Source organism: Engystomops pustulosus, chromosome 5 (genome assembly GCF_040894005.1).
Source record: "Engystomops pustulosus chromosome 5, aEngPut4.maternal, whole genome shotgun sequence".
NCBI classification, from domain to species: Eukaryota; Metazoa; Chordata; class Amphibia; order Anura; family Leptodactylidae; genus Engystomops; species Engystomops pustulosus.
Genome location: NC_092415.1, coordinates 203,793,594 through 203,806,059, shown reverse-complemented (window position 1 = coordinate 203,806,059; position 12,466 = coordinate 203,793,594). Strand labels below are relative to the sequence as shown.

The 12,466-nt window shown below is 42.1% G+C and overlaps 1 protein-coding gene across 2 annotated transcripts in view; it reads left to right on the top strand.

The window, feature by feature from the left end:
• DGKB (diacylglycerol kinase beta) overlaps positions 1 to 12,466 on the top strand; it is a 366,542-nt gene that overhangs the window by 263,842 nt on the left and 90,234 nt on the right. For both annotated transcript variants that reach the window (XM_072154389.1, XM_072154390.1), the window contains exon 21: positions 8,073 to 8,163. In XM_072154389.1, the coding sequence (XP_072010490.1) occupies positions 8,073 to 8,163 (91 nt within the window). The remainder of the gene's footprint in view (positions 1 to 8,072; positions 8,164 to 12,466) is intronic.

Sequence of the window (12,466 nt, the reverse complement as noted above, 5' to 3'; positions counted from 1 at the left end):
TGTACCCTCTGGCCAATCACAGCTATGACTAGTAGGTATGTAAGGGAGCCAATCCGGTAATATATCCGGATTGTACCGGGCACAACCGAACCCCGGGTCCGCTCATCTCTATTATTGACCTATGGGCCATGAACTGTAATCCCAGGCCAATCCCTTTAAGACTCTCCATAAGCATAAAGCAGAGCACTCTGCTCATTATCCATCTTGGATTGTATCTTCTCTGTTCTTCGCTTGACGACAATATCGTACGTTGTGTTGCGGCATTAACCCCGCACTTAGTATTCACCTGTTTATTCATCTCATGGAGCCTCTCACCGCGGAGTAAAGCACAAATCAGGTTTGTAACATTTTGTTCGAGCTCTTCAATTAGAACGCAGTTAGTAACCGCCGAGAGCTTGTTAGGAACAGTTTTCCACCGGTGCTTAAGCTGGACTCTTCAATTATCAAAACAGACGCTTGCCAAAAGCCACAAGACCAATCTAAAAGTAGAATTAGTTCTCATCACAACAACTGCCCCGAGACAGATCAGCCGCGCGCAGGAGGGAGAGAACGCGCCTCATCCGGGGTCATCATATCCACAGCCAAACTTTCCATCATCCGAGGTCACTCTTCAATCACTGCAGACAAAGGGGCTCATTTACTAAGGGTCCGAACGCCGCACTTTCGTTGGGTTTCCTGGATATTTCTCTTTTGCCCTGAATAGGCCCGGGTTTTTGGCGCACGCTATCGGATTGTGCCGCATCTGCACTTGCTTGCATGCGACAGAAATTGGGGGGAGGGCCTTCGGACAACCCGACAAATTCAGACAAACCGCGGAATTTAAAAAAGAAATATGTCACAAGATCAGCACTCACATGCACCAGGAAGAAGAAGGTGAACTCCGGAGGACTTCGGCGCAGCAGCAACACAGGAAGGGACTAGTGAATCGCGCCAGACCTGAATCCTCGTCGGAAAATGCATTTCGGGGATCGCCACAGGACCGGATAAGTAAATCTGCCCCAATCGGGCAGATTTACTTACCTGGTCCTGTCGCGATCCAGCGGCGGGTTCTCCGTCCAGGATTCGTGTCCGGGATTCACTAAGGCAGTGCGCCCGATGTCCACCAGGTGTCGCTGCTGCGGTGAAGTCCATCGGAGTGCACTGGAGTTCACGATCCATTGGTGGGTGTAGGTAAGTGCGTGTCAAGCGACACTTTTTTTTTTAATACGCCGGTATTCCAAATTCGTCAGGTTTTCCTACGGCCACGCTCCCTGATTTCCGCTGCGTGCAACCCGGCGCCGATGTGACACAATCTGATCACGTGCACCAAAAACCGGTGGCAATTCAGAAGAATTCCCCAAATTACCTCAGCAAATGAACAGCTAGAAGACAAAGGTCTGCAATGCTGGAATGACAGAAAAAGGAGCATCTTTGATAGAAGCAAATTTGATGCAAAAAAATTATTATTTCAAATGAAAAAAAAAATATTTCAAACTTCTCAATGTCTGGACTGTATTTGCTATTCATTTTGCAACTCAGTTTTCATCGAACTTTTGAGTGGAAGTGTACGTACTGGTTGTATGCAAGTTCTGGTGATACTACCTACTGATTGTGTGTTGGGCCTGGGGAAGCTTCCTACTGGTTATATGTTAGACATGGGGCATCTACCTACTGCTTGTATGTTGGGTCTAGGGCAGCTACCTGCTGGTTGTGTGTGATTTGTGGTGATACTACCTACTGGTTGTCTGCACGGTCTGGTGATACTACCTACTGGTTGTGTTAGAGGTCTGGTGATACTACCTACTGGTTGTGTTAGGGGTCTGGTGATACTACCTACTTGTTGTGTTAGGGATCTGGCGCTACTAACTACTGGTTGTGTTAGGGGTCTAGTGATACTACCTACTGGTTGTGGTAGAGATCTGGTGATACTACCTACTGGTTGTGTTAGAGGTCTGGTGATACTACCTACTGGTTGTGTTAGGGGTCTGGTGATACTACCTACTGGTTGTGGTAGAGATCTGGTGATACTACCTACTGGTTGTGTTAGGGGTCTGGTGATACTACCTACTGGTTGTGTTAGGGGTCTGGTGATACTACCTACTGGTTGTGTTAGGGGTCTGGTGATACTACCTACTGGTTGTGTAAGAGGTCTGGTGATACTACCTACTGGTTGTGCTAGAGTTCTGGTGATACTACCTACTGGTTGTGTTAGGGGTCTGGTGATACTACCTACTGGTTGTGTTAGGGATCTGGTGATACTACCTACTGGTTGTGTTAGAGGTCTGGTGATACTACCTACTGGTTGTGTTAGGGGTCTGGTGATACTACCTACTGGTTGTGCTAGGGATCTGGTGATACTACCTACTGGTTGTGTTAGGGGTCTGGTGATACTACCTACTGGTTGTGTTAGAGGTCTGGTGCTACTACCTACTGGTTGTGTTAGGGGTCTGGTGATACTACCTACTCGTTGTGTTAGGGGTCTGGTGATACTACCTACTGGTTGTGTTAGAGGTCTGGTGATACTACCTACTGGTTGTGTTAGGGGTCTGGTGATACTACCTACTGGTTGTGTTAGGGGTCTGGTGATACTACCTACTGGTTGTGTTAGAGGTCTGGTGATACTACCTACTCGTTGTGTTAGGGGTCTGGTGATACTACCTACTGGTTGTGTTAGGGGTCTGGTGATACTACCTACTGGTTGTGTTAGGGGTCTGGTGATACTACCTACTGGTTGTGTTAGTGGTCTGGTGATACTACCTACTGGTTGTGCTAGAGTTCTGGTGATACTACCTACTGGTTGTGTTAGGGGTCTGGTGATACTACCTACTGGTTGTGCTAGGGGTCTGGTGATATTACCTACTGGTTGTGTTAGGGGTCTGGTGACACTACCTACTGGTTGTGTTAGGGGTCTGGTGATACTACCTACTGGTTGTGTTAGGGGTCTGGTGATACTACCTACTGGTTGTGTTAGGGGTCTGGTGATACTACCTACTGGTTGTGTTAGAGGTCTGGTGATACTACCTACTCGTTGTGTTAGGGGTCTGGTGATACTACCTACTGGTTGGGTTGTGTTAGGGGTCTGGTGATACTACCTACTGGTTGTGTTAGAGGTCTGGTGATACTACCTACTGGTTGTGTTAGAGGTCTGGTGATACTACCTACAGGTTGTGTTAGTGGTCTGGTGATACTACCTACTTGTTGTGTGTTGGGTTGGTGTTACTACATACTGGTTGTGTTAGAGGTCTGGTGATACTACCTACTGGTTGTGTTAGAGGTCTGGTGATACTACCTACTGGTTGTGTTAGAGGTCTGGTGATACTACCTACTGGTTGTTTTAGTGGTCTGGTGATACTACCTACTGGTTGTGTGTTGGGTTGGTGCTACTACATTCTAGTTGTGTGTGGATCATGGTGCAGCTACCTACCTGCTTATTGTGGCTGGTCTGGTGTATCTACCTGCTCATATCTACTTTCCTTCAGTTAGTTCTCGTGATGAGAGCTCAGGATAGCAGAATCATCATTTTTGATGACCAATGGCCCCTCAATATCCCTACTGTCCATCCCACCCCTACGTGTCTCCGGCCCACTGGGTTATTTACCAGCTACACCTTAGATTAATCTGCAACTTAGTATCAAACTACACTCCCCGAGGCCCAATACAGGGCGGAGCTTTTAGGTTGTAGGTTGGAGCTTTTATATGTTGTGAAACGTAGTGTAAAACTTTTCCTCCCCCCCCCCCCGGTGTTCCCGTATAGTTGGACACTATAAATACCTGCACTATGAACTGAAGCAGAGTCCGGGAATAAACTTGTCCCCGTGTCGTAACTGGGCAATGATTTCCCTATAAATAGAAGGTCACAATAAGTCGTTAATCCTTACGATAGGACGGAAAGGAAAATTTTACCCAATTTAGCAAAACCTATGAATATAAATGAATGTTCGGAGTTGTGTTTCTATTTTTGCCTTTCTAATTGAACGCAGCGTCACGAATAAATGGGTCTAACTCAAGTGGGCCGTCTCCATTCACATCCTCAATTACCGTCTATAGTGTCATCATGGGCAGCGCGGACCACACAATACCATGTCCAACCGGGAAGCCGAGAGATTCACTATTATACTCCTATTATTATTACTTTATTATTGTTAGATTATTACGTCACAGAGAACCGTTCACTATTTCAGCCTCTTTACAACCTCAGTCAAACCTTTAAGGAATTATTAAATATTATTATGAAATTTAAATGTTATATATCAGTATAAAAATATATATTAAAAAAAATGACAAAAAAAAATGTATTGTTTTCAAAAACTTAAATTAGTGTAAAAATTTATATCCATGTCTTTAATATAATTACATATAAAATTTACTGACTCTGTGTAATATTAGACAATGGGGGTCATTTACTAAGGGCCCGATTCGCGTTTTTCCGATTTGAGACAATTTCCCCTGAATTGCCCCGGGATTCTGGCGCACGCGATTGGATTGTGGCGCATCGGCGCCGGCATGCACGCAACGGAAATCGGGGGGCGTGGCCGAACAAAAACCCGATGGATTCGGAAAAAACGCCGCATTTAAAACAAAAAATCTGTTGCGGAGCTTGCTCATACCTTCACTCAGCCCGGCTCGGTGAACTCCAGTGCGTTCCGGTGCTCTTCAGCGCAGCAGCGCCACCTGGTGGACGGCGGAGGAACTACCTTAATGAATCCCGGCCGGACCCGAATCCAGCGCAGAGAACGCGCCGCTGGATCGCGAATGGACCGGGTAAGTAAATCTGCCCCATTGGGGGAGATTTATCACTATCTTTCTTCTAAATGTTAGAACAAAAAAAGTCGCAGATTTGTGCGCAGAGACTTTTTTTGTGATTTTTAGACTTTTTGCACCACTCGTGGTCCACTGTTTTTCACTGGATTTATTGGGGCAGATTTACTTACCCGGTCCATTCGCGATCCAGTGGCGCGTTCGCTGCGGTGGATTCGGGTCCGGACGGGATTCACTAAGGCAGTTCCTCCGACGTCCTCCAGGTGGCGCTGCTGCGCTGAAGTCCGCCGAGGCCCGCCGGAGTCCACGATCCATTGCTGGGTGAAGGTAAGCGCGTGTCCAGCGACACTTTTTTTTTAATGCGGCGGTTTTTCCGAATCCGTCGGGTTTTCGTTCGGCCATGCCCCCCGATTTTCTGTCGCATGCATACCGGCGCCGATGCGCCACAATCCGATAGCGTGCGCCAAAATCTTGCTGCAATTCAGGGAAAATCGGCGCAAATCAGAAATATTCGGGTAACACGTAGGGGAAACGCGAATCTTAATAAATGACCCCCATTGTATTTGTCTAACACATCCAGCTGTTTAGACTAAAGTTAGATGTATTCGCCAACTGGGACTTTTAAAAATCGTTTACCACTTTTTAGTCAGTTTAGCACTTTTTAGAGTTTACAGTTTAGCACTTTTTAGAGTTCATTCCAATCAAAATTTTGGCAATTTCCAATTCCGTGCCAGAAGTTGTTTTGAGATAATAAAAATGTTAAAGTATTAAAAGAGTTTTGTTTTTTTTTTTAACTTTTTCAACTTTGAAAATTTTCAAAACGTTTAGCACTTTTTATTCAGCTTTTTTACTTTTTTTTTTACTTTTTTCAAAGTTGAAAAAATATCTTTAAAAACTTTTTATACTTTAACTTTTTTACTATGTCAAAAAAGCTTCTAGCACGGAATTGGAAATTGACAACATTTTTGATGGAAAAACTCCTGAAAAGTTTAAAAAAACTCACTAAAAAGTGCTAAACGTTTTTAGCAAGTTTTTTAAAAACTTTTTTATAGTTTATTCTGTCAATATTTTGTCGATTTTTTTTTTTTTTTTTTTTCTGGAGGTATCAAAAAAGTAAAAATTTCAAAGATGCATTTTTTTAAAAGTTTCACAGTTGTTAGTAAGGTTTTTTTTTTTAGACTTTTTAGACTTTAAAGGTTTTACAGTTGTTAGTCAGGTCTTTTATACTTTTTATACATTTCAAAAGTTTCACAGTTGTTAGTCAGGTTTTTTTTAAACTTTTTATACTTTTGTAACTTTTTTTAAAAAAAGTTCAAGTTTTGAAAGTTGAAAGATAGAAATTTGCTTATCGTTAAAAAAATTGAAATCAATACAAAATGCAGTATTTTTTTCCATGTTGTAATATATACATATATTTAGGATTGTAGCGCACATGTAGGTAATATGTTTGGGATATTTTATAAGCAATACTGGAAGCCATTTGTAAAATATATGAAGTAATGGAAAAATAAAATATAAAAAAAATTAAACATAATTAATAAAAAATGAACTTTCCAAAAACATCTGATGCTCTCATTACTTATTATGGTTCACAACAAATTAACCGGAGCCGCAGTTAATGAGACTTGTGTCCTGCTGGAACGTGGAGGGCCGCAGAGCGTTGCGTCTCCGAGCCCTCGCTCTCTCAATGAACCTTAGCTGTGTTTACTTACTTCATGCTGCAGCAAACCTAGTAGTAAGTAGAAGCTAATAAAGAGGCCCATTCATGGCCGCCGGTGAACTGTGTCCAATTTTCCAAACACACACTGGCGCTTTTTATGCATAAGTAGTTTCCAAACCGTCCCTGAGCACAGAAGTAGGACGTGCGGTAACCTCATAAAAGCTGCAGAATAGAAGTGTATCAAGAGCTTAGAATCAAGATGTGTTCGGTATTTTTGTGGTAATGATATCGTTAACTTGAGTTTACATGTATTTATGTATTTTGAGAAACTTAATGGGGATAAAGATATTTTTGGCGTATTTTAGGGGCGTAGTTACCCCCCCCCCCTCCAATCCAAATTCTGATTCTAGTGCTACAGACTCATATTCACAAGAGAGAATTATTAAAATTACAGAAACTAAGAGTTTCACAGATTAGAATCTTAGTCTGAGACTAGAGTTATAATCAGACACAAGTAGAAGGTGCATCAAGAAGCTCTTAAGTGAGATCAGTCTGGTCTATAATTGCACCACGATTCCTCCCAGAACTGACAGCTCAATAGGTATAGATAGGTCTTTGGCGCCTTGTAGCACAGCTCCACACTACGCCCCTGAAAATACCGCAATCAATTATAAAAACTATGAATAAAAGCTATGTTCCACACTGTGCTTCTAAATATTATATACACCACAATTTTCATTTGATCATACTGCGTTCTTTATGTAGATAAAAGAATATAAATATTAAAAAATCACTGTGCCCCTTCTTAAAATTATTATAATGGGACCCTCTAATAATATATGCTATGCCCCCTCAATAAATAATATGGTACCCCCTGAAATAATAACCTTTACCGTACTATATACATTTGAAATATTGACAGTGCCTCTAAATAAAATATACAGGCAGTCCCCAAGTTATGTACAAGATAGGTTCTGTAGGTTTGTTCTTAAGTTGAATTTGTTTGTAAGTCGGAACTGTATATTTTATAATTGTAACCCCAGCCAAAATTTTTTTGGTCTCTGTGACAATTGGATTTTAAAAATGTTGGATTGTCATCAGAACCAGGATTAACAAAAAAAAGCTTAATTGCAGACACTTCTGATAACTGTTATAGCTGATTATTGTAGCCTAAGGCTAAAAAACAGCAAATTACTAACATCCAGAGGTCTGTTTGTAACTAGGGGTCGTGTGTAAGTGGGGTGTTCCTGAGTAGGGGACCGCCTGTATTGTATTACATATAGTGCAATTTATCACACTGTGCGCCCCAGAAGGAACTATCTTTCCTGTAGTAGCCTCAAGGAAAATTGATGTTTAACACAGAGCCCCCCAGGATAGATTATATTTTATATAGAGCCCCCCAGGATAGATGAGATTTTCTATATTACCCCCAAAAATAAATTCTAGGAATAATGTCCGATCATCACATTTTATCATGCATTGTATTGTGAATGTCCTGCCGGCTCTTTGCCGCTGTGTCTTCTGTCGTTGCCTCTGACCTCCCCCGTTGATAGACTGGAAGCTGCAGGTGACTGATGATGTCATCCTGCCGCATGCGTCCTGAAGAGCCTTGCAAACAGTACAATCTCTAATTGTAACCACATCTTAAAATCACAAAACTATTTTTGTATTTCAGAATGAAGAATAAATTTTGGTATTTCGAATTCGGCACATCCGAAACATTCTCTGCAACGTGTAAAAAACTTCATGAAGCAATTGAAATAGAAGTAAGTAAAATATTGTATCTCTTTTTAAAACATGTAACAACCACGAGAACTGCTGTATGTACACATTGATTATACCAGCAGAATAGTGAGTGCAGCTCTGGGGTATAATAAGGGATGTAACTCAGGATCAGAACAGGATAAGTAATGTCATGTATGTACACAGTGACTGCACCAGCAGCAGAATAGTGAGTGCAGCTCTGGTGTATAATACAGGATGTAACTCAGGATCAGTACAGGATAAGTAATGTCCTGTATGTACACAGTGACTGCACCAGCAGCAGAATAGTGAGTGCAGCTCTGGAGTATAATACAGGATGTAACTCAGGATCAGTACAGGATAAGTAATGTCATGTATGTACACAGTGACTGCACCAGCAGCAGAATATTGAGTGCAGCTCTGGGGTATAATACAGGATGTAACTCAGGATCAGTACAGGATAAGTAATGTCATGTATGTGCAGTGACTGCACCAGCAGCAGAATAGTGAGTGCAGCTCTGGGGTATAATACAGGATGTAACTCAGGATCAGTACAGGATAAGTAATGTCATGTATGTACACAGTGACTGCACCACCAGCAGCAGAATAGTGAGTGCAGCTCTGGGGTATAATACAGGATGTAACTCAGGATCAGTACAGGATAAGTAATGTCATGTATGTACACAGTGACTGCACCAGCAGCAGAATAGTGAGTGCAGCTCTGGTGTATAATACAGGATGTAACTCAGGATCAGTACAGGATATGTAATGTCATGTATGTACACAGTGACTGCACCAGCAGCAGAATAGTGAGTGCAGCTCTGGAGTATAATACAGGATGTAACTCAGGATCAGTACAGGATAAGTAATGTCATGTATGTACACAGGGACTGCACCAGCAGCAGAATAGTGAGTGCAGCTCTGGAGTATAATACAGGATGTAACTCAGGATCAGTACAGGATAAGTAATGTCATGTATGTACACCGTGACTGCACCAGCAGCAGAATAGTGAGTGCAGCTCTGGGGTATAATACAGGATGTAACTCAGGATCAGTACAGGATAAGTAATGTCATGTATGTACACAGTGACTGCACCAGCAGCAGAATAGTGAGTGCAGCTCTGGGGTATAATACAGGATGTAACTCAGGATCAGTACAGGATAAGTAATGTCATGTATGTACACAGTGACTGCACCAGCAACAGAATAGTGAGTGCAGTTCTGGAGTATAATACAGGATGTAACTCAGGATCAGTACAGGATAAGTAATGTCATGTATGTACACAGTGACTGCACCAGCAGCAGAATAGTGAGTGCAGCTCTGGGGTATAATACAGGATGTCACTCAGGATCAGTACAGGATAAGTAGTGTCATGTATGTACACAGTGACTGCACCAGCAGAATAGTGAGTGCAGCTCTGGAGTATGATACAGTATGTAACTCAGGATTAGTACAGGATAAGTCATCACATGTATGTACACAGTGACTGCACCAGCAGCAGAATAGTGAGTGCAGCTCTGGTGTATAATACAGGATGTAACTCAGGATCAGTACAGGATAAGTAATGTCCTGTATGTACACAGTGACTGCACCAGCAGCAGAATAGTGAGTGCAGCTCTGGAGTATAATACAGGATGTAACTCAGGATCAGTACAGGATAAGTAATGTCATGTATGTACACAGTGACTGCACCAGCAGCAGAATAGTGAGTGCAGCTCTGGAGTATAATACAGGATGTAACTCAGGATCAGTACAGGATAAGTAATGTCATGTATGTACACAGTGACTGCACCAGCAGCAGAATAGTGAGTGCATATAGAAATATCTGACACTATTACAGCTCAGCAGGTTGTGTCGGGGTCATTCCTGGAGACAATGGAAGGAGAAGCCATGGATGGACCTCGTCTCCCGTATGACGCTGCTCAGTACAGGATAAGTAATGTCATGTATGTACACAGTGACTGCACCAGCAGCAGAATAGTGAGTGCAGCTCTGGGGTATAATACAGGATGTCACTCAGGATCAGTACAGGATAAGTAGTGTCATGTATGTACACAGTGACTGCACCAGCAGAATAGTGAGTGCAGCTCTGGAGTATGATACAGTATGTAACTCAGGATTAGTACAGGATAAGTCATCACATGTATGTACACAGTGACTGCACCAGCAGCAGAATAGTGAGTGCAGCTCTGGTGTATAATACAGGATGTAACTCAGGATCAGTACAGGATAAGTAATGTCATGTATGTACACAGTGACTGCACCAGCAGCAGAATAGTGAGTGCATATAGAAATATCTGACACTATTACAGCTCAGCAGGTTGTGTCGGGGTCATTCCTGGAGACAATGGAAGGAGAAGCCATGGATGGACCTCGTCTCCCGTATGACGCTGCTCGTAGACTCCATACTGTACTGTCACCCTATCAACACCCCGTTTCCACCTCTGTCACGGCGTCACCTTCGCCACCAACTGCAAAAGTGCAAACTAATCTCTCCGCTCGTCGGTGTTAATTAGAAGGTCCTCGCGCTAATTGTGAGGACTCGCTAGTCTAACCAGTCACAATGGGGTTCTGGGGGGGGGGCGAGCCGAATAATTGCCGCATCGTACGTCCCGCTGAGCCCAATATTAAGTGAAAACAGCAGCCGATACCTTCCCCGGTGCCGGGCCGAGGCGTCACCCCTCCCCCCCCCACACCCAAATCCTTCCAGTTGGTTTCGGGGGACTCCAGACCTTTATAAATTAACAGCAGGGAAATACCAAAGGTGGCGGATTGCATATTTATTGTCTTTTTTGTGTAATACTTAAATATGTATTATGAAGTGAGTGACATAAATTAGGCAGATTTCAGAATCCACAGGCCGTGGCTTGTAGGGGACCCCCTGCCGCCTGACATTTCATCCTTGTCAAAGATCAAATTATTTTAATTTCGGCTGTAAATTATAAGGAATGAAGACTTCTTTGTGGGAATTCCCTGTGGTAATCTGACTTTTGTTGTTACTGCTGCTTGTCAGTGTGCAAAAAATATAATATGCATGCAAATAAGTCTGGAGAACGTGCACCATCTAATTATCCAGCCAGTACATTCCACTTGAAGACAGTGGGACGTCTGACACACAGTATGTGTTTGATTCATTGAGGCCTGCAGGGTATTTACACAAGATTACTTTTAATTATGAAATTAATATCTTTTTATCTGAAATGTATAGAAGTCGCAAGAAAGCATGAGGAGAATTTGTATCAGACGTTCTCCATTCAATAAGTTAAATAAAATGCAGCAATGGTTTAACAAATAGTGGGGAATTCAGTGCAAAAGGGTGAAAAGTAGGGAGCGGGGAGGTCAGCGGGATGGAAAGTAGGGAACTAAGGTCTGACTAGGTCACCATGATGAATGATTCCACAGGGGAGACTAGGATATGTATGACTATATAACTACTATAATACTGCCCCCTATGTACAAGAATATAACTACTATAATACTGCCCCCTATGTACAAGAATATAACTACTATAATACTGCCCCCTATGTACAGGAATATAACTACTATAATACTGCCCCTATGTACAAGAATATAACTACTATAATACTGTCCCCTATGTACAGGAATATAACTACTATAATACTGCCTCCTATGTAAAAGAATATAACTTCTATAATACTGCCCACTATGTACAAGAATATAACTACTATAATACTGCTCCCTATGTCCAAGAATATAACTACTATAATACTGCCCCCTATGTACAAGAATATAACTACTATAATACTTCCCCCTATGTACAAGAATATAACTACTATAATACTGCCCCCTATGTACAAGAATATAACTACTATAATACTGCCCACTATGTACAAGAATATAACTACTATAATACTGCCCCCTATGTACAAGAATATAACTACTATAATACTGCCCCCTATGTACAAGAATATAACTACTATAATACTGCCCCCTATGTACAGGTATATAACTACTATAATACTGCCCCCTATGTACAGGAATATAACTACTATAATACTGCCTCCTATGTACAGGAATATAACTACTATAATACTGCCCCTACGTACAGGAATATAACTACTATAATACTGCCCCCTATGTACAAGAATATAACTACTATAATACTGCCCCCTATGTACAGGAATATAACTACTATAATACTGCCCCCTATGTACAAGAATATAACTACTATAATACTGCCCCCTATGTACAGGAATATAACTACTATAATACTGCCCCCTATGTACAGGAATATAACTACTATAATACTGCCTCCTATGTACAGGAATATAACTACTATAATACTGCCTCCTATGTACAGGAAT